At 40.0% G+C, this 27913-nt stretch overlaps 1 protein-coding gene across 2 annotated transcripts in view; it reads right to left on the minus strand.

Annotated features, from left to right (window-relative positions):
* Positions 1 to 8788: 8788 nt before the first annotated feature.
* The window catches only part of LOC121328767 (sodium- and chloride-dependent creatine transporter 1-like), a 37888-nt gene continuing 18763 nt past the window's right edge, over positions 8789 to 27913 (minus strand). For both annotated transcript variants that reach the window (XM_041273813.1, XM_041273812.1), the window contains exons 6-14: positions 22827 to 22961; positions 20890 to 20993; positions 20021 to 20145; positions 15196 to 15308; positions 14869 to 15006; positions 13794 to 13896; positions 11777 to 11877; positions 10794 to 10964; positions 8789 to 9054 (exon numbers count right to left, since the gene is read on the minus strand). In XM_041273813.1, coding sequence (XP_041129747.1) covers positions 8914 to 9054; positions 10794 to 10964; positions 11777 to 11877; positions 13794 to 13896; positions 14869 to 15006; positions 15196 to 15308; positions 20021 to 20145; positions 20890 to 20993; positions 22827 to 22961 — 1131 coding nt within the window. In that variant the 3' untranslated portion in view covers positions 8789 to 8913. The remainder of the gene's footprint in view (positions 9055 to 10793; positions 10965 to 11776; positions 11878 to 13793; positions 13897 to 14868; positions 15007 to 15195; positions 15309 to 20020; positions 20146 to 20889; positions 20994 to 22826; positions 22962 to 27913) is intronic.

Here is a 27913-nt window from a genome sequence, read left to right on the forward strand (position 1 = left end):
TAAGTAAGGGATCTGAGTGAGGAAACACGGGCAATGCAATCCCCAGCCCAAGCCTTGCTGTATCCTTTGTTGTTTTGCCAGAATGTGGGACGGCAGTGTGCATACACTACAGTGTGACAATTGACCGACTAACATTCTTTACATGTTTTATAGAGGCGTGAATCATTTGCATCTGGGTTTACAAGCCCAAAAGCACACCACAATGCACATCGTATTGTTGGTAAAGCAAAATAATTCGATTTTATTATGCATCGGGGCTATCAAACGGATTTGTGATGCATACAGCTGGGCGTGTTTCAATTAAAAATCTGCATTGGTTACCTTAACAGACGGTTGTATTAATCCAATCAGCTGTGCGGTTTTTCTGTTCTGTATGGGGTTTACATTGTCTTGCCTCACTCCATTCGTAATAACTGCAAACCGAATACAAAGATAAAGGTTAAAAACAAATGTTGAGGGTGTTTTTGCAGACTGTGTAAGAAGACTTCCCCGTTTTGTTATGTTATTTTTAATTTTATTTAGCTTAGACTTGTGGCTGTCTTACAGCGCCACCCCCTGGCCTGATGATGTAATGACAGCTGGAATTTTTTTTTTCTTTTTTTTTTTTTTTTTTTACACTGCACTTGTTGAGTAAGTTGTAAAACTATGTTTCTGATAATAAATAAATGTTTGTTTTGGTGGGCACAACGGTTTACAATACAGTTATGTTAAAAAATAAACTCTTGAATTTGTGTTTGATATTTTGACATTCATTTATATGCTAGTGGAACCTGTAGCCATTCCAGCCTCTTAATAAATCACATTTTTTCATCTTTTCAACGCTGACAAAGGCATTGACCGACTCCTTTTGTCATGTTAAGAACATGGGGAAAAAAAGATTAACTTTGATTGATGTGTCTTTCACAATGAATAGGCTATGGAGAAAGCCTTTTTGTGCCTGCATGGAGCTGTGTAGACTCCTGGCAATGCGTTGCAGTCTAGAATACCTTTCTCACAGTTTGTGTAGTGGGATGCAGTATCACAGACCTTGTATATTTACCAAGACTTGATCTTAGTTTTCATCTGCTTTTTTGGAAGTCTAATCTATGGATAGTTCATTTGAAACAGAATGTGCAATCCTTAACAGGTCTTTTAAGGTCTGTCTCTCTATCCGTAGTGTCCCTGTCTCTGTCTGTCTTCATTGCCATTGCAGTGCCCCTGTTTGTCTGTCTGTCTGCATTGCCATTGCAATGCCCGCCTGTCTGCATTGTCATTCCAGTGCCCCTGTCTGTCTTTTTGTCTTCTGTCTGCATTGTCATTGCAGTGCCCCTGTCTATCTATCTCTGTCTGCATTGTCATTGCAGTGCCCCTGTCTATCTATCTGTCTGCATTGTCATTGCAGTGCCCCTCTCTATCTGTCTCTGTCTGCATTGTCATTGCAGTGCCCCTGTCTCTCTGCATTGTCATTGCTGTGCCCCTGTCTCTCTGCATTGCCATTGCAGTGCCCCTGTCTGTCTGTCTATCTCTCTGTCTGCATTGCCATTGCAGTGCCAGTCTGTCTGTCTGTCTATCTCTCTGTCTGCATTGCCATTGCAGTGCCCCTGTCTGTCTGTCTATCTCTCTGTCTGCATTGCCATTGCAGTGCCCCTGTCTGTCTGTCTATCTCTCTGTCTGCATTGCCATTGCAGTGCCCCTGTCTCTCTGCATTGTCATTGCAATGCCCCTGTCGGTCTGCCTTAATAAAATCTTGCTTTAATTCAGAACCGCTTCCACCACTCGCCTCATCATTGCACAATTTCTAACACATGCCACTTTTTTCTTTTAACTCCCAGAAAGGTACAGCACTGCAGCTAGCCTAACTAGAGTCTCCTTCACTGACTTTACAAGATCTCATGATTCCTGGAACTTCTCTCTGTGGTTTGTGAGTTCCATTAAGGGCTATTGGATCCAATCCCAAAGATGCCTGCTTTCATTTCTCCTAGCAGGCAGAATTGAATACAGGGGGCAACCTGTCATGAAACCCGGTACTTGGTTGTGAGATTTGAGTCAGGAAATTCAATACAGCAGGGGCACACCTACGCTTCAAAACATTGTAGTATAGAGAACTGAAATTGAAAAGTATTGGAACACCTCAAAATCTCACATTGATAACCTTTATATAACTGCCTGCCTGCATGAAAACTTCTGGGTGTTAGAATTTCCGCTCAGTAATCGGGAAATAATATAGAAACAGCAGGCACTCCTGTGTGAAAAGGTTAGACCGCTTTGTGCTCTAATCAGACAACTTATAAAAAGTCATGCATTTTACCGTCTGTTCCTTTTGTCTTATTTTAAGTGAATTGCCTGTTTGGCTCATAAAATTCATCAATGAAATAGACACTAAATCTGAGGTTTTCAGTTCCAGTGGTTTGATTTCATGCACGCAACAAATCACATCTACAGAAGCAATGGGGGTGTTCGAATACATTTGCACACTGCTGTATAGTAAACGTATTCACACCCTCTACTGCGCCCACCAGGAGACTGCGAGCAGCGCTCATTCATGCAGGAATGCACGCCTCATACATGTGACCAACAGCATTTGTTACAAAAGGAACATAGAATAAATGGGGGTAATTAAACCCACATGAATTACCAGGGGGCTGAATTCAAAGCGAATGGCTGCAGATATTCAGGTGTTCTTGCTGTGGGATTCAGAGGGAATTCATTAGGAATTTACAGCCGTTGTTTGAAAGCATTACCGCAAAGTTTAGGGGACAGAAAAAAATGAAGCACTTTAAAATGACGGCTTTTTTTAATAACCCTAATTTTGAATAGTTTCTCGCAGTCCCTCTTTTTTTCTACCTTAGCAACCCATCCTTGTGATTTGTGGGGTGGTGATGTAAATGAGGGGTTAATTTTGGCAGTTTTCTCAGCTGCTTGTACAGTACAGGCTAAATACAGCGGTGACGTACAGCTCTCACAAAGAGACTGGTGTCACCCGGAGGACAAAGGATATATATATAGGAAAGAAATGCTGTGCAGTCTTAATATGGCAGCCCTCATTGCACTGAAAACCTAAAAAGCCAGGGATGGGAATAAGACTCCTATTGCATAGCAGTTTCACCCATTCCAGGTTTTACTAAGAGCCTGATTAGTCACCGTGTGTATAGGAAACAAGCTCAGGTGTCTTATTAAACTCATAGTAAAACCAGGAATGGATTGAACTGCTATGCAATCGGAGTCTTATTCCCATTCCTGTTTTGAGCAAGGCAAAAAAGGATCATGGGAATTTTGTCTGAAAATCTACAAAAAGGCCTTACAGAAGGAGATACATTTCTTGAAATCGGTTATTACCAAAGCCTTTTGACAGTTTATTTTGCTTCAAAAGATGGGGGCAAAGTTCAACTTCCAGGTGATCAAGAAAGTGCAACGCTGTCTGAAATCAACGGCAAAAAGAGACGAAGCATTCAGACAGTGCAAAACAATCTGAAAACAGTAAATACAAAACAAAAAGTTATATAAGTTAGATCCAGTGGTTAAAGAAACAGGCTTGTAACCAGGAGGTTCAAATCCCAGCTCAGCCCCTGACTCGCTGTGTGTGACCCTGAGCGAGTCACTGAACCTCCTTGTGCTGCGTCTTTGGGGTGAGACGTTGTTGTGAGTGACTCTGCAGCTGATGCATAGTTCACACACCCTAGTCTCGTATCTTGTAAAGCACTTTGTGATGGTGGTCCACTATGAAAGGCGCTATATAAAAATAAAGATTATTATTATTATTATTATTATTATTATTATTATTATTATTATAAGTAGACAAATGTTTTGGCTAGTTCTTTCATCAGTGTGCTGGATGAGAAACCGAGTCAAGCAGACAAGCGTTTCAGCTTGTGCCTGATATCATTCTGGTTGTTATTTTAAACACACATTGAAAAAAAAGGCTGTTTTCTTAGATTTCACTTGGAAGAAAAAAAAACAGAGAAGTCAGGTTTTCTTTTGTTAGTTCCAGTTTATTTGTATTGCCACATTGAAGAAGACGCACACACAAGTCACAGTGGTGAAGCCTGAAGCTCCTTTTACAAGAGAAAGGGGACAGGGATAACAGTGAGGGAAGTACATTACAGTAACACTGACCAAAAGTAACAAGTGAGAGCCCTAATTAGTTAAACTACAGAATTATGATGTTGGAAGAAGGAAGATTGTTTAAGCTTTTTCGATGGCTTTCGACAATTTATTGTTGGCGGTAAACCCTTCAAATAGGGTGCCCCTAGAAGATAGACATTTTGCCTACAAGACACAGCCTAAAAAATGTTTGCTATGAAACCACCATAGAGATATTTTTGCAAAAACAGCTTTTTTTTTTATTTGCATAGAATCCTATGCATTTTAAGTCTTCTAATTAGCATCAATTTTACATTGTGAATGCCATCTTTAAACAATCATTCTATTACATTCTCAACAGTGCTAAATGTATGTGTGTGTGTGTGTGTGTATATATATATATATATATATATATATATATACATTTCCACATTTTGCTTGACATATATACAGTGGATGACGATATTGTTTTATATGTTTAAAATAGACAGTGGCATGTTAAATTAATATACAGATATGTTTTTTACATACATTCGATATACGCTGTACATTATGTGCATGCATTAAACTCATTTGGCATACATATGATTTGATATTTCTTTACATCTTTGTGGCTTAGAAAATAATTTCTATATGGGAAAAAAAAAATATCTCTGATATGAAAACTGTCCTTTCTTTAAAAAATATACGAACCATTATTTAGGCTGGGTTAAATATTTCCTATGTTCGACACAAATATATTTTGCATATGTTTTTAACCTAAAATACTTTTAAAAAGGTCACACATAGTGCTAATTCAGGGATGGAAATTGCATAGCAGTATGATGATCCATTTTTGGTTTTAATAGGAGTTTAATAACACACACACACACACACACACAAGATTGTTACCTGCACGAACACTGTCGCTAATCAAGCTTGTATTAAAACCTGGTGAAACTGCTATGCAATAGGAGTCTCATTTCCATCCCTGTCATGTGATTGCTTTGTACATTTGTATCCTGGCTCGCTTTGTTTTTTTTTTAGTAAGTTTTATTCTATTCACTTTTATGGAAGTAGGCAAACTTTTCTGCCGATGCCTTCATCAGTGCTCTGACCTGGTGTTTAAGAATCGAGGGATGGCTGAAACGAACCGCGTGTTGCATACTCTGAGTTCACTTCACTTCACTTTGTTCTCTGCAGATGTAAAGGGGCGAAACCAGATTCAAACCAAACTGTACCGAACTCAAGCTGTATTTATGTACTTTGATACGTTGTAAATCAATATGCTACCATATGCTGTGAAAGTTTTCCGAAGTCGTCGAAGCGCACATTTCCAACATATAATCCCTGCATCCTATTTTGAAGACTGTCAAGTGAGGCCTGTGAGAGCAGAAATGTGTTAGGCTTGAGTTTCTTATTTTATATTGAGGCGTCATAAAAGCATCTGAAGGCTGTATTTGCAGAATGAACAGCTACATTTAGACTTGCGGTTAACAAAATTAGTGTAAGTTAACGATATAGTTAAAGGGAAAAGATAATGTGCTTTCTACAGCAGAATACAGTCAGTGGATACAAAGTTTCTGGGAAAATCTGTATTATTATTATTAATAATGTTATTATTATTATTATTATTATTATTATTATTATTATTATTATTATTATTATTATTATATTATTATTTACAAGTGTTTTTTAAGCCTGGAAGTAAACTTAGCATTGTCACATTTTCTGGGATAATTCTTGGCGAAAGCCTATTATCCTGGCTTATTTCCCCCACAATTCCCAAGTACGCTTGGAAAGTCCATGTGTCATTTGTTTAGCAACGGGCTTAACGACCATGAACCTGGTTCACAAAAAACCAGCGTCATATCATCGCCAGTTCATTTTTACAATGTTCCTGTTTTATTCAGCAATGAACCGAAAAAGTTACAGTAAACATGATGTACGGTTCTGCTTCTACTAATGCATGTTACAGTTTTTCTTGTGTACAAGGACTGTCTTATTATTATGAGTAACTATTATTATTATTATTATTATTAATATTATGGCTACATACATATCAAACCTTGATTATAATACCATGATGAATATTTTATTTCAGGAAAAATATTTAAATAATTTCTTATATACAGTACTTGATAGATCAGGTTTGTGTCGAACCACAGGCCTCGTTGCCCTGGTAACGTGACATCACACTTTCTCTAGCGCACTGAAACATCTGTTTGGAATCCATTCAGAACAGATTTTACGGGAGTCTTGTACCTCCACATGGCTCAGTCCGGTTCATTTTAGCTGCTAAACTGAACTAAAGGGAAAGAATCAAGCAGACAAACTTGTCAAGCCTTTGTCCTTCGTCAGCGTCAAATTGTCTAGCTTAAACGTTTAGGGTTGAGTGTTGGGACATGGACGAAAAGCTCAATTCATGTAGACCAGGGGTGTCCTATCGATCCCGGTCCTGGAGGGCCATTACTCCACTCCAGGTTTTGCTGGTAAAATGAGATCGTGAACTGCTTCAGGGTCTAGATGGAGGTTTAATTGGTTCAACTAAACATAGAACAGGGTTGGAGCAAAGACCAGGAGCGGATTACCAACCCTGAAATGTACAAAGGTTTCGGCTGATGCCTTCCTCAGTGTAATGAAGGTGAAATGTGTGAACATGGCCTTTTCAGTTCTGGTTTCAATTCACTTCTCTTTGCTTTCTGGGTGTGAACCAGATTCAAATCAGATAAACAGACACGACCAATAGACTAATACAGGCTTCTGATAGTCCAAAGCTGTACAGCATAACTCTTAATGCGTTGTCTCTGCTGGTGGACGGTCTGGGCGAGGTGCAATTAAGGGAGTCTGTCTGCGCTTCAATGCCACTTTGACCCACGAAGTAGTAGCAAGGTCATAGTGCATCAGTAAAAGGTCACGTTGGATTATGGGATTGATTTACATGCAGGCAAGCGAAGCTGAGTAAAGCCGAACAGGCGATTGTGGCTATTTTTTGATTTTAGGTCTTTACACAGCTGTCGGTCAGCAATCTTATTAATGAGGTCTCGACAAGAAGCAGTGAGAGAAAGAATTTAGAGACAGGGGCTTGTTACCAGGAGGTTCAAATCCCAGCTCAGCCACTGACAAGCTGTATGTGACCCTGAGCGAGTCACTGAACCTCTCAGTCCTTCGGATGAGACAGTGCTATGTGTGATTTTTTAAAAATAGATGCTCTGTAATCAAATCCCGCTAAGCAGTGAATGGCAAAATCAAGCAGAATACATTTCGGTGTAGTTATCAAACTTAACGGACAGATAGTAAAAAAAAAGTTAAAATGTTTGCACAGTGGACTGGCTCAGCGAGAATGGAAATATCCAAACGGCAATGAACAGTGAGTAAGCAAGATTCGCAAGAACCAGACTTTTGCTGTCCGGTCAGTGGTTCTGACCAAATAACCTTAAAACCGGATGTCCGGTCCAAAACCGGACGGTTGGTAACCCTAAGTTGAGACGAGGCATAACTGTTTATGTCTTCATGAGCAAGCATTCTCATTACTCAAGGCTTCTTCCAAAGACACGATTACTATCAATTACTCAGTAATTACTGTGGAAAACATGCCCAACAGCTGGGTGTTATTTGCTCAGCTAGACAACAGTAAAAGTAAGCAGTGATAATGTTAGAGAGTGTAATAAATAGGGTTTCAGCTTGGCACTCGTGGAATGGCACATGTATATGTTAGTTAGGAATCCTCCATGTAGGGTAAAATCGCAAGGATTTCGGATGGGAATTTTCTGGATAAATGTGTTGCTTCTGAGTAGTGAGAAAGGCAATACAGAAGGGAAATAGGTCCCATGTTACCCTATATATCTTCTCCATTGCATCCTATTGCATATTTGTGTGTCTCATTCCTTGCATCAAGAAAAACAGCCTTTGTTATTTACTGCATCAACCCATTCTTTCTTTATACATATATTTACAAATGAAATCATTCACAAAATAAAGTAGTAACAATAATAATAAAACAACAGAAATAAAAAATAGTCTAACACGATTCATTTTTTTCATAAAAGGTGCAAGCAAGATCAACATTGTGCAAACATAGCCTGTTCTGGATTACAGTTTTTATTACCGTTGATCGTTTTTTTCTGTTTTGTTTTGTTTTTTTCAAATAGCTGTGTTTGGCAGAATTCCGGCAGGCAGAACATAGAACACCTTAAAAGCATGTTCGGTGGGGGTCCTAATTGAACTTTGCTGCTTCTCGCTCAAGTTTTGGCGTTTTTCGCTACCCCTCCTGCTCGTTTCTGATTGGTTGAAACCGAAAGCAGGTTATTAATTTGTAATGAAGTGTACCGCAAAGCTGGGACACAATATCCAGCATTATTCATGAGCTCATTTCTATCAGCCAATCAGGATGCAATGGGAGGAGTCTGCATATAGCTCACAGCGCAGAAGTCACTGAAGAGCTTAAAATATATATATAGCACATCAATTAGACACGTGCAGCAATATATATATATATTATATATATTATATATGATATTTATATATATATATATATATACACACACACACACACAACACACACACACACACACACACACACACACACACACATTGATATTGTGATGAATACATGCTTGGTTCTAATGCAATGCCTGTTAGAATTCTGTCAAAGTACTGGGATGGAAATAAGACTCCTGCTGCATAGCATTTACACCCATTCCAGGTTTTACTAAGAGCCTGATTAGCCCCAGTATGTCTAGGTAACAAGCTCAGGTGTGTCTTATTATTAAACTCACAGTAAAAGCAGGAATGGGTCAGCAGGAGTCTTATTTCCATGCCTGTGGTACAAGCTGCATGTGCTCTGATGGAGATGAGATGACCGGTGGGTGGGGTTTACATGACGCTTTCGAATAGGATGACCTTGTTGTCCTCCGAGTTGGGGGTCAGCGAGGCCAGGCTCTTGATGTCCGTGTCTTCGGACATGTATTCCAGGTGATGACCGCCCCACACCGGCTTGGTCAGGTGATCCCAGCGCTGAAACACACGCACAGTCCGTCAGGACAGCATCGAAGAGGGATCCCATTTTCTGATGACCCCCCCCCCACCAACTATGTATTTAAGATATAAGAAAATCCATATATATGTTGTTGAAGCCGAAACCCTGGGATCCTTCAAGAAGCTGCTTGATGAGATTCAATAAGCTAGTAACGACCAAACAAGCAAGATGGGCTGAATCTGGGTCGATATATAGGACAAAGTTCTTCTTACATTTTGACATACTGTGTGTGACAGGACAGGGGCCCTGCCCAGGGTTGTGTTTGTGCGAGTGAATTGGGGTGAGTAACCTGTGTGTTGCTTTTGTATCAGATGCTGCTTAGTAGCGATGGTGAATGCCGAGCCTACAAGTGCTGTTTCATTGTGTTTAAACCTTTTTGTTTCTCTGTTTTATGTTCACGAAAGCATTAAACTGGAACTCCTTGGCTATGACCATGTCCTTTTGCACTTCCATTGTTCACTCCAGCCACATTCTCGCATGCGGGGAAAGATTAACCCCTTCCCTGCCAACTCAACACAACCCCTGTGCGGGGCCTTCACCCCGTCACACTGTGGGTATAAATTAGAATTGTAGAATTAGAATAGTTTTGTCTCTGTGCTTTACCTGGTTCAAAAAAGGGTACAATTAATGCTTTACCAGACTCTCTCGTGCTTTACAATGCTTGCCTTCCCTATGCTTTACCATACCTCTCTGTGCTTTACAATGCTTCCCTATGCTTTACCAGACCTCTCTGTGCTTTACAATGCTTCCCTATGCTTTACCAGACCTCTCTGTGCTTTACAATGCTTCCCTATGCTTTACCAGACCTCTCTGTGCTTTACAATGCTTCCCTATGCTTTACCATACCTCTCTGTGCTTCACAATGCTTCCCTATGCTTTACCAGCCCTCTCTGTGCTTTACAATGCTTCCCTATGCTTTACCAGCCCTCTCTGTGCTTTACAATGCTTCCCTATGCTTTACCAGACCTCTCTGTGCTTTACAATGCTTCCCTATGCTTTACCAGACCTCTCTGTGCTTTACAATGCTTCCCTATGCTTTACCAGACCTCTCTGTGCTTTACAATGCTTCCCTATGCTTTACCAGACCTCTCTGTGCTTTACAATGCTTCCCTATGCTTTACCAGCCCTCTCTGTGCTTTACAATGCTTCCCTATGCTTTACCAGACCTCTCTGTGCTTTACAATGCTTCCCTATGCTTTACCATACCTCTCTGTGCTTTACAATGCTTCCCTATGCTTTACCAGACCTCTCTGTGCTTTACAATGCTTCCCTATGCTTTACCAGACCTCTCTGTGCTTTACAATGCTTCCCTATGCTTTACCATGCTTTCACTGTGCTTTATTACACTTTGCTGTGCTTTTTTTACAACTGTAAATCGCATTTATTCATCACTTAAGACACTTTCATTCGAGTATAGGTAACTATAATCTGTTGCTTCTGGTCAAGAATTAACATGTAAAATTAAAATAAGTGTTACACAATGCATCATTAAAGCCATGGTATCTGATGGTATGGGATGGGATTGATTGGATGGTATAGGATGGGATGGAATGGTATGGGATTGGATGGTATAGGATGGGATGGGATTGGATGGTGTAGGACGGGATTGGATGGAGTGGAATGGCATAGTATTGCATGCTATAGTATGGCACGACACGGCATGATAAGTAAAACCAGCGGTGGCAGGTGTGGTGTCTTGTCGGGCGGGGACACTGACCTCTCTGAAGGTGCCCTTGGTGCGGAAGAGCTTGTAGATCACGGTGACCGGGATACACAGCATAGAGGAGAGGGCAAGGACCCAGCCCACTGCCTCTCCCCACCAGGGGTACACATACGTCTTGTTGTAGGTCAGAGGCTTGTAATTGACAAGGTGGAACAAGAAAATACCCTGCAGGCGAGACAGAGAGATTCAAATCCTGCAGTTACAGCAATTAGTTTTACGGTCTATATGAAAATGTAATAGCATGTGGTAGGGCAGATTTTTACAACAATGGAAATGACTGCCCCACTTTTACAGGGATTCATACAATGTCACAACGCTCAGACTAACACTGAATAAAACCGATTCAGACTTACAGTTTCAAAATAGCGAGCATCAAAAGAAACTGATCCCTATTATAACACATTTATTTCGAAAAGAAATCAGGTATATAAATGATGGACACTGACAATGTTTCTGGTTTCTTTTTTATCACTCGATCGTTCATCCTTGCCCACGACACGCTGGAGTGACTGAAGCTTTTAATCAACCTAATTAGTGAGACAGTTGATTGGATGCTGGATACGGAGTGATTTCAACTGTTGAATTGCAAGCTTGAATAAAAGCAATAAAGAAAATCACAGAGAAAAACCAATATGCCACGTCTGTGAAGAGAGCAGCGCCTTCGTGCGATCGGCATGTTGGAGGCTTGACTGGGGCAGCGCGCTGTGGCTCTCCGTCTTGGGCGCTCGCAGCCAGCGATTTCAGTGTTATCTCTGTAGTGGATGAGGCTATGAGGTACGCCCTTTTTTTCAGTTTCATTCGGCCATTGAAAGGTTTTCGCAGTTTTTTCCAGACAAAAAACAACTAGAGACCTGCGCTTGACGTCTTTTTGATGATATCGGACAGGGTCCGACATGAGACTGGAAAAGGTCGATTCTACAATTCTAGGTGATGCAAAACTTTTGGCCAGAGCTATAGCAGTAGACTTCAGGTCTTACCATGCACACCAATGGGGTGATGACTGACCAACACCACTTCATCCAGGGAAATGGCCGGTAGCCAATCATACGAGCGATATCATCCATGAACCGATCAGCCCCTGCCAAGAGAGAGCGAGACAGCGAGAGAGAGAAGGACCTGTCAGTAACGCAACACCATTGTCTGGCTCTGCAAATCATTTTAGCAAAATACAGACTTTCTTAAAAGTTATTCCTGAACGAATTCCCATTTTATTTGTCTACTGAACTTCTAGTAACACACATATAATAAGGTAATGCATTGATCTAATTTCTACAAAGTGTCTTTCTCCACCTTGTCAGAATGCTTTGCAGTATTGTCGTGGTTGCGTGTGTCAGGGGCCGCGTGTGTTTGTGTCCACAGTCGTGGTCGGTGCGCTGTCTGTTGCTGTCGTCTTCGTCAGCATTTTCGGCTTCTTAAAGAAGTAGTTTGCAATAGAAGACGTTCCTAATGCTCTTTTCATCGCAGCAAGAGGACTAGTGACTGAATCAGGCAGTTGTGCGGGAGATGGGAGCCATGTGACTTAGCTTGGAGGGGGAGGGGGGACTAATTTAAAGACACAGAATCTCTTTTTCTTTGAATTATCCCCAGTGATTCACTAGTTAATCTGGTAGGCTATGCCGCATATTTATAATTGTGTAAAATTTTTTTTAAAGTGCTTCCTACATCCTGTTCTAAACTTGGTGCTAAATTTGAAGTTGTGTCTTTGGTTAACTTTATCTAGACCATTTGTGAATGTATAGACTTCTGTCAAGACCGATTGAACAAATATAGAATTGCCTTGAAAACAAGGTTCTTGGAACTTGGCTTCGGTTTTTGGGATCAGCCCCATTTGGTGTCAATGCGTTTCCCACGGCTTTGAGAAAAAGGAGGTCACGGATTGGCTGACGTTGTGATGTGTTCTTAACAGTGACGGCTTAACCAGGATAAATGACGGATTGACCAGGATAAATGACGGATTGACCAGGATAAATGATGGATTGGTACTCATGGCCTTTCACTGATGTTTGACTAACAACGATGAGCGATTGCCTGGGAAGCAGTCAGCTGATGAATGAAGACATGGTTTGATTTTTTAAAGTGGATTCATAGGAAGAAGCACTCTATGAAAGCTTTTTAAAAGCCTTTCTGTATAATTGCGGAAATTATAATTAAGTACAAAGATGCCTTTGTGCCCAAGGGCCATATTTTTGAAAGAGTTTCCTCTATTCTTTAATGATCATATTTTTTGAAAGGAGAAAAAGGCTTAAGAGGACTTGAAATATATAACTGTTGAATGGTTCTAGTTTTGCAAAATTAAGAGGTGTTTGCCTCTTACAAAATAGCTGTTAATCAAAGTCTTTAGTAATTGCTTTAAAAATATAGCCACTAAAGTATACAGAGAAATTCTTTAGAAAACGTCATTATATTACTGGTCTTACAACAAAGCTTAAACTCAGTACCTTGCTATCCCTGCACGATTTTTAGCAAAGGATAGTAATTATGTCACAGAAGGAACAAACTTAAAGGGTAAATAAGGACCTTTTTATTTTGTTACATGTTCCCATGTGTTGCTACAACTGTTTACGAAAGGTGTGTGGCTTGTTTTATTTTTTTTACATTTTGAACACTTTTTAAAAAAAAACTGCATTCCACTGCCTCCGAGATGGCTTCCCATGTAACCGCACGGACCTCTCAGAACTACATTTCCCATCGTCGTCCTGCTCGCTGGTAAATCCATCTCAGTTACATGTATGAGCAGGAGGGTGATGGGAAGTGTAGTTCTGAGCAGTCCATAAGGGTACACGGGAAGCCACCTTGAGGCAGAGAATGCAAGTTTTTTAAAAAGTTTAAAAAAAAACCCACACACCTTACAGTAAACAGTAGCAACACATGTGAAAATGTAACACAATCAAATAAAGAGGTCCCCTTTAAGATCCAGCGGTTTTATAAAACTGGCTGTTCCCAGGTTTTCCTTATAGGACCGTTTCCTTATAAAACGCAGTACTGATGCCTTACCATAAACCCAAGAGACAACCACGCACTCCCAGAATGCCTGCCACAGAAGGGTCATCCCACTGGCGGAGTAATAATCAAATAGCTGGAAGACGTACATCCCTCCCTGCAGACAGACAGACAGACAAACAGACACAGCCAAGGGCGTCAGTACCACTGCAAACCAGCTCACCCTTGTTTTGCTACAGCAGCTGCTAAATTAACACATTCACTGGTGAATGATTGCTGTTATCTACACAGCAGTGATGGTTAGGGATCCAATCTTTCCTTATTTCAGTGTCAAAGTTTCAAGCTATTTGTATGTATTAAAGCAGAAATATATGGCCACATAAAGAAATGATCATACACGTCAGAGTTATTATACAACAAAATGTTCCTAAATATTTAATCCTTTGCGGTCCGTTTATTCAACGCTTGTCAGGCGCGTCGGATCCAATTTATTTTCGCACGCGCTGTTTAATTTTTTTTTTTCAGAGTAAAACGGGTTTAAAAGGTGTTGAATCGCAAAAGGACACTCAGTACTGCATCTCCAGCCAAGCCCCACCCCTTGTTCGCTGTATTTTTCACATACCTCTTTATAGATGTGCATACTGATAAATCCTCTCCTGATCACTCGTTTTATCACCAAACTCCTCAATAATGTGATCCAAGTCATTATTTTATTGCTATAACATCTCAAAAAAGCTCTGCAGATGTCTGTGATATTCTTTGAGCGCTGGATGCAGAAGCAGCTCTCTCCTCTGTTTGTGTCCGTGTTATCTCTGTAGTGGACGGGTCTATGAGATACGCCCATTTTTTTCGGTCTCACTCTGCCATTGAAAGGTTTTCCTGGCTTTTTCCGTAGAGAAAACGACTAGAGACCTGAGCTTGACGTCTATTTGATGTCGACATCGGACCGGAAAGGGAAAATTGTAGGACCACAGAGGGTTAAATGCTTACCTGGAAATGCTAAACTGTAGAATATTTCCGCCTTTTTAAGACTTTCACCAGCAGTGAGTAAAACAAACACATGTCGTATTTTGTAAAAATGTGCACAATAAATAAATGTAAAAAAGTCGAGTTTCTCTCATGGTCTTACCTGTGTGACCATGGACAAGTCAACAACAAAACAGAGTGTACAGCAGAGGGCAACCGCGATTTCTCGACGGTAGCGCTGGTAATATTTTCCAGGGTACAGGTCCAAGATTCCTGTGATGAAACCCTCCACCCCCACAAACTGAGAGAGGGGAGGACAAGGAAACAGCCGCGTTAGAACCCGGGTCATTTGACATCGAAGAGAAAAAAAAAAAAACAATTCTCATGTTTTTCTGTTTTATATATGTCGCTATGCTTTGCCAGTGCATCGCAGCATTATGTTAGCTGTATACTAGACTCCTTTAAAATGCCAGTGCTGTGTGGGTATTACCTGACTGTCCAGCCCCAAGAGCAGAAGCATGAAGAAGAACAGAGCTGACCAAAGAGGAGACACTGGCATCAGGGTGACTGCTTTGGGGTACGCTATGAACGCCAGTCCCGGGCCTACCAAGAAACAAGAAGAGAGGGGGTCAGAGAAGACGGGGCACCCCTAAGTAAAAGGGGGTTCCCGCTGTACGCACACAAACACACTTCATAGAGAAAGGGCACACAAGTGTCTGGCTTTACTGATGGAAAGCAGCTACTGTAGATACACGGAAACGGTCAATTGGAAAAAACGTTTTATTGTCTGAGAATTTATTTCATTTATTAACTCTGTTTGCAAGGTAGTTAACTGTATTTCTATCTTTAAGTTGTAGTCGATCGCAGCGCGAATGGAGGCTTTGAAATCTATCTTATTAGCACTAGTCACATGATCACTGGCTCCTGGCTAAGGAGTTCTGCAGTAGACAATTGTCCAAGATTTTCAGTTCCGGTAGATTGATTTAATCTGCACAACAAATCAAAACTACAGAAGCAATGGGGTGTTCTGATACATTTGCACAGTACACACATGACCCATATATTTTGACTTGACAATTTAGTTGTGTTATCCCTATTAGAGTTTGCTATATATATTTTTTTGCTTTACATCTGCTGTTGAGAGTACAGGATTATGGTTTGAAATATGCGCAATGATTTACTGTACAAATGAGACTTTGGCTCTCTCTACAGCTGTGCCCCGAGGTTTTGTATCACTCTGTAGAATATACTTTGCTTCACAAAGTCGAACGAAACCTGCTGCAGAATGTTACCTCGTTAACATATTGAATTACACTTTGTAGCTTTCCATATAACGAAAAACTGATCAAAATTTCTAACCTGAAACTTTTTGCGATATCGTTTTGTAGCGTCTTTGATTACACAATGTTAAATAAAGGATCTAAATTATGTTAAAAAATCCCCCAAAAAATACAGATTTTAACATCCACTACGTCCTGATGCAAAACTTTTGGCCACAGCTGCAATTGATTCCTAAGGATGTTATTTTGCTTGTCTCAATTACATCAAACAGTGGTCCTAGATCCCTATTTAGGCATCCTATACTCATTGATAACATTACAGCTTCAGCAGTGACAACCAATTAATATCATGCACTACTGCATAAATGTCGCATCTTCATTTAACATGCATTCAATTTAAAAAAAAAATAAGATTAAAAAGAAATGTTTATTATTTTATGTATTAAAAGGGGAATTTTATCATCTTTTACGATTTCTCAAAATTGTAAATTGTAAATTTTTTACCCAGGGGGAGGCGCTGTAAGAAATAAAGATCGATCAATAATCTACATTGCTGTGGAAACTTAAAATTTTAAAAAGGGGTATTTTTGTGTTCCTCAAAACTGAGATAAATGGAACAACCCTAGTCTGCAAATCTGTTTTTTTTTTTTTTTTTTTTTTGCTTCTTGCTTTTGAATACTAAAACGAAGCCTCTGTTTTTGTCGGGTACGAGAGTGGATTGGGTACTGGCTGTCGCTCATTTCATTGGCTGGTTAGATTAGGGGGTGAGAATGCTGTCATTTGAATAACAGAAGTTTACCTGCTGGAGAGTCAGTCCCAGGACCCCTCTTGAAAACGAGATGTGATCATCTCAAGAGGCATTTCCTGGTTAGATAATTTTTTTTAATTAAAAAAAAAAAAAATGTAAAAAAAAAAAAAAAAATCCCCCCCCCCCCCCCCCAAAAAAAAAACAAACAAAAAATTCACAATTTTTTTTTTTTTTTTTTTAAAAAAATTTTATATTTTATATTATATATATAAAATTGGTCAAATCCTTTGTCCCACTTTCTTTTTAGTGGGCTTATGATTGTGTGTTTTATAGTTAGGAAACAGACGCTATGGATAGCAGTTACCATACGCTTTCTTGAGACTCTAGTGTGTCAACCATCCTGATGGTACAGTAAGCTAGCTCCGTTATAATGTATTTGAATCCACGTCAACATCTGTCACGTGGAGTATAGACTCATCCTGCATTGGAAAATACATGCCTGCATGGAAACCTCTGGGTGTGAGAATTTCAGTATCCAGCGATATATAATCAAAGTGCGAAAATGTTAGACCGCTTTGTGTTTTAATTAGGTAAACAAAAAGTCTTGTGCATTTAAATAAAACTTTTCAAATTTTTAAAAAACTTTTAAAAATTTCAAATAAAACAGACTAATTTGACCGTTTTTGGAGATTTTCAGTTCCAGTGGTTTGGTTTCATAGGCGCAACAAATCACAACTACAGAAGCAATGGGGTGTTCTAATAAATTTGCACACCATTGTATTCAAATTCCTGTCCCTAAGCCACATGCCACCTTTCCATTAGATTTCCCCAATTAAATCACTCCAGTACCAAACTGGTTCCTGTCTGAGGTTTACAGCCTAAACTGCAAATGAATCATTCACAAAGGTCGCAGATGGCCAATACTGTTTGTGTCACATTGTTGTAAGTGACGGAACTCTAACCGCTATACGTTTTCATTTGGCCTCTTTTTTCAACCCAATTTGAAAATACCCAGTTGGAGTCTCCCCAACCCGACTGCCACATGTAACCTAAACAGGGTACAGCCCTGCGAAAGCTAATGTGCGAAAGCCAAGATCGGCAAGATAACTCGAACCCCAATCACGTGACTCCCCCTGCGCTCCAAGCCGCACTGTCTTTACTATAAGACACACTGAGCTTTCAACCCCATTCATAAATCTTTGGAAATGTGGCAATATAACTACAAATGAGGGGGAGGGGGAAGCAAAGGGAAATTATATGTGTGTGTATATATATATATATATATATATATATATATATATATATATATATATATATATATATATATATAAGGATAAATATGAATTGTATGAAAAACAACACTTTTTGTTCGTTTCTTAAGCAACTATAGTTGAAACAGTCTTTGCAAGTAATTTGTTTAATTAAATTGCAGGGCCCCATCCCTCCTCCTTCCCTCTCCCAAGGGGCAGGGATCCCCCCTTGCCTACACGCACGCACGCACACACACACACACACACACACACACACACACACACACACACAGAGCTATCAAAGTGAGAGTCTAACACACAAAGGTCTTCCAGGGTTACACAATTTGTAGATCACTTAAGTGTGATTCAGTTCCCCCCTGTATTGTGGGAGATTGGTTTGACTTTGTTTTTTAAAAACACTGGAAACCCAGGAGAGAGAGAGAGAGAGAGAGAGAGAGAGAGAGAGAGAGAGAGAGAGAGAGAGAGAGAGAGAGACGCAGTTAACGGAAGTTAAAACATAATTTAACATCGTAATTATTGTAGACAAACAAGAATTTAGATTTCCAGAATTCTAGAGTTTTCACTTCGCTTTGACTGAAGTCCGTTTAGTAATAAATGAAGGTTTTGGGATGCTGTTGTCTATCTAATTAAATCTAAGAATATTATTTTAAAGTTAACAGAACCTCACTTTGCAGCTGTAGTCTATATTTCCTACCCACCTCTTTAAGGTCATCAGTATGCAAGCAAACATACCCAACGTGTAATATTTCTTATAATCACAATACACGCACACTACTCAGAAATGTTTACTGTAAAAACATTTGTATAAGTCTATTTTCTACGTATTTTAGGAGGTCCTAAAAAGGGGTAGCGAACATGTTTTTTTTTCTGTATAAAACAGAGTTTGATATTCAACCCCTCTGTGGATTTATAATATGAAAATGTAATAAAAAAATCGTATTTAACCCCTTCAGGCACAACTGAGCGGTCGTTCAAACGGTTTCTTTTTTAAAGAATACATTTGAGAGAGACTCAGATATCACTGAAGGGTTTTCTTTTTTTTCATGCACCTCTTTGCAAAAACTTTTTCTTTCATTCGCATTGTTTTTTTTTTTTTTTTTTTTTTTTATATATATATTTAGGGTCCCCATGGGGACACCCTGAAATTCCAACTTCCAAAAAATAAACAGGACATTGTTACACCGATATGGTTTGTCTAGGAAATAATGTCATGAATATCAAACTGTATCTTACTAAAAATAAAAACAAAAAAACAAAAACGTATCTAAGCATTGTGCGATCAAGCCTGCGCGACACTGAAATTCTTCCCTACTTCACTTCCCTGCAGTGTTCTTTTTACAACAATCTCTAGCATCTATAACTATAAATCACTCAATACTAAATCAAAAATGTCGTTTAAATCCAATTCTTCTTTAAAATAAATTCTCAATTCCCTTGTAATCAATTCCAACACATCACTGACCGGCAATTCGCAGTATTCTGTTAAAATGAGCTTCTCACAGTGGCAACAAATGACTTTAATTGAAGTCGCTTTTAGTTAATTAATTGGCTTCGAACGAAAGCGGCTGAACAATTGCAGAAATTATTATCAATACGTGTCTAAAATATCAATTTCATTTCCTCTGAAGGAACTGATTTAAAAAAAAAAAAAAAAAAGGAATTAGAAATGACATTAGAATTGCAAAAACAAGAATTGACCCCAATGCCTTTTTTTTCAGATCGTTGCCTGCCATGCTTGCCAGAAAAACAAAACTTGACACATTTTCTCCAAAGGCATTGACAAAGAGCTCCAGTCAAAAACTTTACTGGAAAACAAAGCCAGCAGGATAAAGAATGAAGCAAAAACAGCCATAGAAACCCAGGCAGAACACACAACTGTTGACCAGGAAACCAATATCTTAAGATAATGTCTATGGTAGCGAGATGTGTACCTGGTGCTGTCTAACACATGGTCACATGGTTATTGCAAACCGGGTCAGGGTGGGGGTGAACGGGGAGGGTAACGGGGACCCCTACCTGATTCCGCCACTTGTGAGATGTGTACCCCCTGCTCCGCAGCCATGAACCCCAAGATTGAGAAGACCACGAAGCCAGCGAAGAAGCTCGTGCCGCTGTTAATGAGAGCTAAGAGTAAGGCGTCCCTAGAAGAGAGAGCGCAGGAATGAATATCTGTTGAAATCGACATGCAGACCGTTGCCCATCATGACTTAAGCCTGGGTTTCAGTTAGAATAATAAATAATTCTATTTCAGTTTATTTGATTTTATTTATATAGCAGCTGTCGGTTAAAACTGAAGGACACAGTGTCAAAAAGAAGTAAAAATGACAAATAATAATTCTATCAACCAATAATAATTATGCATGATTATATTATGTATTTATCTTAGTTTACTCAGTGTAGCCATGTTTATTAATATGCTTTACCATACCTCTCTGTGCTTTACAATGCTTCCCTGTGCTTTACCAGACCTCTCTGTACTTTACAATGCTTCCCTATGCTTTACCAGACCTCTCTGTGCTTTACAATGCTTCCCTATGCTTTACCAGACCTCTCTGTGCTTTACAATGCTTTCCTATGCTTTACCAGACCTCTCTGTGCTTTACAATGCTTACCTATGCTTTCACTGTGCTTTATTACACTTTGGTATGCTTTTATGATGGGAAACTTTTACCAACTATAAAATCACATTTATTCATCACTCAAGAACACTGGTAACTATAATCTGTTGCTTCTGGTGAAGAATTAAAATGCAAATTTACAAGCGGTGTTGCCGATTGTCGACACACAATGCGGTGTTGTCGACACACAATGCATCATTAAAGCCCAGGTATGGACACTGTATTTTTTCTGATTCAACCCACTCAGGTGTACAGGAAGGCACATACTTATAGCAGTCATTGTTGAATCTGTTATAGCTGCCGAGTGCGGTGAGAGCACCAAGTCCGATTGCGTAGGAGAAAAAAATCTGCGTCCCGGCATCGATCCACACCTACAACACAGAAAACAGCCATCGGAAAATATCCAAACCACTCCAACCCCCAACCCTATCCCTATGCCTTTTTTGATATCTGATCGCATATTGTGCAAAAAGATTTACACATCAAAGAGTAAGTAGCCCGGGTTCCGATAATATAGCGTTACACGTCCCCACATTTTGCTACAACTGTTTCAATAACGGACCTGTCATTTATTCTTTTCATTGTCAACATCCTGACAACTTTTTACGCTTATAACTTTCAAGTCTGTTTCAAAGCTCTTTTCGAAATGTCCGCTCTAGTGCACCGGGGTTTGAGATCTGCAGGAAGTGATTAAAAAAAAAAACTAAAACAAAACATAAGTGCTCTGGTTTTTCTGTTCTGTAACCACGCCACGGATTGTTATCGCTGTGTTGCCCGTTTGACAATACTGGCAATTATCCTGACGCTGTCAGTGCACTAGAGCGGGCATTTTGAAAAGAGCTTTGAAACAGACTTTAAACTTATAAGCGTAAAACGTTGTCAGGATGTTAACAATGAAAAGAATAAATGACAGGTCCGTTATTGAAACAGTTGTAGCAAGACGTGGGGGACGTGTAACGTTAGATTTTTCGGAACCCCGCTACTTACTCTTTAAGTACATTGTAACAATGCATAATAACATTGTAACAATGCATAATAACATTGTAACAATGCATAATAACATTGTAACAATGCATAATAACATTGTAACAATGCATAATAACATTTTAACAATGCATAATAACATTGTAACAATGCATAATAACATTTTAACTATACATAATAACATTGTAACTATGCACAATAACATTGTAACTATGCACAAAATTGTAACTATGCATAAAATCATTGTAACTATGCATAATAACATTGTAACTATGCACAAAATTGTAACTATGCATAACATCATTGTAATTTTGCACAATAACATTGTAAATATGCATAAAATTGTAATAATGCATAATAACACTGTAACTATGCATAATAACATTGGTGACGTACCATTACACATTGATACGTGGTAATTATTGTAACACGTTGACAACTGTAAAGCATTATAACATTACTACACCGATGCACATAACCATAAATTCGTCGAGCATCGACACCGGTGCTTCAAAACGTAGTGGTGAACCTAAAATCCTAAATCGAAAAAAAAACTGATGTACTTAGCTTTTTTTTGACTATTAACATCTTTAAATAAATTCGTAGTACATTCAGTCTCTTTGAGAGAACTACAAAATGACATCGCAAAAAAAAAAAAAAAAAAAAAAAAAAGGCTACCGGAAGCCATGCTAGTAGTTCAGTAGTATTTCATGTTAGATTTCAAAATGTCACATTTTTTGGTTTCTCGGTTTTTGGGAAGCGGTGTGCAATTCAATATGTTGGAGGCTGTGTGGTCCAGTAGTTAAAGAAACAGGCTTATAACCAGGAGGTTCAAATCCCAGCTCAGCCCCTGACTCGCTGTGTGTGACCCTGAGCGAGTCACTGAACCTCCTTGTGCTGCGTCTTTGGGGTGAGATGTTGTTGTGAGTGACTCTGCAGCTGATGCATAGTTCACACACCCTAGTCTCGTATCTTGTAAAGCGCTTTGTGATGGTGGTCCACTATGAAAGGCGTTATATAAAAATAAAGATTATTATCATTATGTTAACATTATTCAGCATGATTCATTTGACTTTATGAAGCAAGGTGAGTTTATTCTACAGTTGATGCAAAACTTTTGGCCAGAGCTGTGCTCTGTAAACACACAGTACTTGGAAACGCCGAGTCAAGTGCTACGCTGTGTTGCGAGAATTGAGGTTTGGTTTGCTTTGGAAGCTTGCCTGTGCTGATTTTAGCTTGGACCAGTCTGGTCTTAGATAGTAGAGAATCCCTTCATAGGCTCCGGGCAGGGTGACCCCTCGGATTAGTAGAATGATCAGGACAACGTAGGGGAACGTGGCCGTGAAGTACACGATCTGAAAGAAAACCAGAGAGCGCCAGATCAATTCAACTCACGAAAGAGGAAGGGTTAAGGGGGGGGGGTGTTGCAGGACTAGCCCACTGCCTGCCTAGGAAAGGAAGGAAGAAGATGTACAGGCTTTCTGTCTTCAGCAGCTGCAGTGTCCTGCCACCCAGTTCAGTGCCACCGAGTCCTTGATGTCTGTGTGATTGCAATGCAGTCTGTTGTTTTGGATTGTGTGCATTTCTCTCCCCCCCGCCCCCTTTTCCATCTCTGCATTATCGTTTCTCAGTTGGACTGCATGAGGAGAAGCTGTTCGAATGTAAAGTCACTTCAGCTACCCTTACACAGAACTACATCTGTATGCATTACACGATTTTGTTGCATGATGTATAATAATGCCCTGGGCTCGATTTTTCCGCTATTGCAGTTCTCCCACGGTGGGGTCAATTTGTATGCGACTTGCCCATAGGAGAAAATATTGGCCAGTGTATCACGTCAATTAAACACAATTCCAAGGGTATCAGTTTCTTTTTGGTTTGACACTCAGTCCTGTAGTAAGCTGAGAGTGACTTTTTAGTATGGGAAATTCCAGTAGAGCACAGAGCACGGAGAATTAAGTCAGTTTTCCTGGCAGCTGTGGTTGCCATGGAGATTATAGATAGATAGAGTTACTGACCTTATTTTCTGTGTGAACTAATAAGACTCCTATTGCAAAGCAGTTTCACCCACTCCAGGTTTTACTGCAATGAGCTTGATTAACAACAGTGTATGTAGACAACAAGTTCAGGTGTGTGAGTTTTGAATTAAAAGTGCATCAAACAATCAGACAAGGCTCGCACACAGCCAGTTCAAATCGGCATGAATTCAGCCCACGCCCTGGTATGCACCACAGGTCACACTTGGGGTGGGGAGGGTTTAGGTCGGCCAGGGAGTCCTCGGCTCACCGTGCATCAGCGCCCCCTGTGGTCTGGCTGGGCGCCTGCGGGCTTGCTTGTAAGCTGCCCAGAGCTGTCCTCCGACGCTGTATCTCTGAGGCGGCTGCGCGGTGAAATTGCAGGGGTGGAAATAAGACTCCTACTGCACAGCAGCATCACCCATTCCAGGTTTTACTACCAGCTTGATTAGCCCCAGTGTGTCTAGGCAACAAGCTCAGGTGTGCCTTATTATTAAACTCCTAGTGAAACCAGGAATGGACCGAAACTGCCATGCAATGGGAGCCTTAATTCCATCACTGCCATGGTAGTGTTGATAATGTTAATAAGTGGCAAGGAATAGATTTAAAAGCCTTCCTTTGAACGCCTTTTAAAAGGGGCACAGAGATAATGTTGCCTGTGTGAATAAGAGGTAAATAATTTTATTTTACAAGCTTTGATTTGCAGTCTTTAAAGCAAGTGGCCTGTCTCTGACTACAGACTGGAACCAAAAAGGCGACGCTAGCCCTTTAAATCTGGGCCTCGAAAAGAAAGAGGCCATCTCGGCTGTCACGTCTCACTGCAGTCCACCTTTTCAAAGCGACCAATAGAAACGCGGAGAGGCCAAGGCATGAATGATCACTCCCCCCCCCCCCCCCCCCCCCCCCCCCTTCCTTCTCCTCCTATTGGCGTTGCCATGGGGACTAGTGCAACAGTAAGTGCTTTTTGAATGAGTCAAGGTTAAATACACGGCATTCTGTCTATAACTCCAGGGAGGGTGGCAGACTTCATGATGAATAATCCGCCCTTGTTATATTAGGCATAATAATAGGAGCAGACGGTGAGCACAATAATCTGTTATACAATGACATTAGAAATGTGTGTAGCAAAGGACAAGCCATACTAATGGGGGATTTCAACTTCCCCCAAATAAAATGGGAAAACCCGGTGGGTAGCGCGAAGGATGAAATAGAAATGGTGGAAATGACAAATGACTGCTTCCTAACACAATTTGTCAAGGCACCGACTAGAGGGGAGGCATGCCTTGATTTAGTCTTTTCAAATAACGAAGGTAGAATAACTAAAACAGAGGTCAGAGAACCACTGGCAAACTCAGACCACAACATGGTCTCATTTGAAGAGTTTTTTAAATCCCCAAAAGTAATGACTAAAGCTAAGGTTTACAATTTTAGAAAAGCAAACTATGAAGGTATGAAACAGAGACTAACAGAAGTAGATTGGAGTAAAATAGAGAAAACACCCACAGAAGAAGGATGGTTGGTCTTCAAAAATGTAGTACTAGAGGCGTAAAACAATTATATCCCTAAAGTAGACAAATCTAAATGTAAAACTAAACTGCCAAAATGGTTTAATAGATCAATTAAAAAAAATATTCAGCGAAAAAAGGCACTTTACAGAGCATTAAAAAAGGACCAAAAAGAAAGTACGCAGAAAGAGTACACAGAACTGCAAACGCAAGTCAAAAAGGAAGTTAGAAAGGCCAAGAGAGAAATAGAAATTAATTAATTCTCAAACTGAACGCAGTTGGGATTCAAGGAAACGCATGTACATGGATTAGGGAGTGGTTAACATGTAGAAAACAGAAAGTACTGATTAGAGGAAAAACCTCAGAATGGAGTGTGGTAACCAGCGGTGTACCACAGGGATCAGTATTAGGTCCTCTGCTATTCCTAATCTACATTAATGATTTAGATTCTGGTATAGTAAGGAAACTTGTTAAATTTGCAGACGACACAAAAGTAGGAGGAGTGGCAAACACTGTTGCAGCAGCAAAGGTCATTCAAAATGATCTAGACAAGATTTAGAACTGGGCAGACATATGGCAAATGACATTTAATAGAGAAAAGTGTAAGGTACTACACGCAGGAAATAAAAATGTACATTATAAATATCATATGGGAGATACTGAAATTGGAGAAGGAATCTATGAAAAAGACCTAGGTGTTTTTGTTGACTCAGAAATGTCTTCATCTAGACAATGTGGGGAAGCTATAAAAAAGGCTAACAAGATGCTCGGATACATTGTGAAAAGTGTTGAATTTAAATCAAGGGAAGTAATGTTAAAACTGTACAATGCACTAGTAAGACCTCATCTTGAATATTGTGTGCAGTTCTGGTCACCTCGCTATAAAAAAGATATTGCTGCTCTAGAAAGAGTGCAAAGAAGAGCGACCAGAATTATTCCGGGCTTAAAAGGCATGTCATATGCAGACAGGCTAAAAGAATTGAATCTGTTCAGTCTTGAACAAAGAAGTCTAAGTGGCGACCTAATTCAAGCATTCAAAATTCTAAAAGGTATTGACAGTGTCGACCCAAGGGACTTTTTCGACCTGAACAAAGAAATAAGGACCAGGGGTCACAAATGGAGTTTAGAAAAAGGGGCATTCAGAACAGAAAATAGGAGACACTTTTTTACACAGAGAATTGTGAGGGTCTGGAATCAACTCCCCAGTAATGTTGTTGAAGCTGACACCCTGGGATCCTTCAAGAAGCTGCTTGATGAGATTTTGGGATCAATAAGCTACTAACAACCAAACGAGAAAGATGGGCCGAATGGCCTCCTCTCGTTTGTAAACTTTCTTATGTTCTTATGTTCTTATTAATACAGTCAAAATGTGTCTCACTGGGGTCCACGTCAGCATTTACTAGACCTGCTGAAATGTCCAGAATGTAATGGGACCCAATCAGATCACCTGCTAATATATCACTTGGGTTTAAAGAAAAAACCTTTCTCAACAGCACACAAGACGTATTGCAAAATAAACTGTGTTTTCTCCTACAGGGCTTTAATGACAGTCCAACGTTGATATGTTTGTTTTCGGGGCTGTGCTCAGGATCAATGTGCAATACGTTATCATTGCAGCTTGCCAGGCTTTTTGGCAAAGACTCTTGATTCTAAGAGTCCTTGATAACACAAGCTTTTTTGCTGATCCTTTATAATGCGACATAACAAGAGATAACAGAAAGAAAGAAAGAAAGAAAGAAAGAAAGAAAGAAAGAAAGAAAGAAAGAAAGAAAGAAAGAAAGAAAGATCAAGCAGTAATACACATGTCAATGCAAACAGTGGTACTACAAAATGGCATTCCTTCTGTACTTATTGTTATTCAGCAGACACTTTTATCCACAGTGACTCGCAGAGACTAGGGGGGTGAACTCTGCATCATCAACAACTGCTGCTGCTGCAGAGTCACTTCCAATAGGACCTCGTTTGTTTCACGTCTCGACCGAAGGACGGAGCACAAGGAGGTGAAGTGACTTGCTCAGGTTCGCACACACACACACACACACACGCACCCACGCACACACACACACACAGACACGCACGCACGCAATGAGTCAGTGGCTGAACCGGGATTTGAACCAGGATGTTCCTGGTAATGAGCCCTTTTCTCTGAACGCTGGATCAGCAAGTCTGCTTCTGCTTATTATTGCTTTGTTGAAATATCCTGAATGCCAGACTGTAGTGGGAGTGAATGACAACTTGCAATATCTCTCCCACGCTTAATATCAAGAAGCAACAGAGTAGATGCTTTACATGCGAGTGAGTTGCAGTGCTGTGCTGAAATGTTCTGACACGGCAACGTATGCTGTATGTCTAAAGTATTTCATGTATTAAAAAGGTACAGTACAGTGACATTTCTGTTGTAGTCAATGCACTATCTAGTGGTATATAGTTCAAGTTTCAGGGTAAAGTCAACTTTTATCAAAAAGGATTTGACTGTGTATTGTATTGTATTATTATATATTACATTATGTTAAATAGTAAGAGACCATGGTTGGGTTATAAGGGATCCTTCTTAAGTGTTTCCCATAGTAAAGGCAAAACAAAGTGTAATAAAGCATAGAATAGCATAGGTAGGCATTGTAAAGCACAGAGAGGTCTGGTAAAGCATAGGGAAGCATTCTAAAGCAAGGAGAGGGGTGATAAAGCATAGGGAAGCATTGTAAAGCACAGAGAGGCCTGGTAAAGCATAGGGAAGCATTGTAAAGCACAGAGAGGTACGGTAAAGCATAGGGAAGCATTGCAAAGCAC

The sequence above is a fragment of the Polyodon spathula genome, chromosome 16 (genome assembly GCF_017654505.1).
Source record: "Polyodon spathula isolate WHYD16114869_AA chromosome 16, ASM1765450v1, whole genome shotgun sequence".
Lineage (NCBI taxonomy): Eukaryota > Metazoa > Chordata > Actinopteri > Acipenseriformes > Polyodontidae > Polyodon > Polyodon spathula.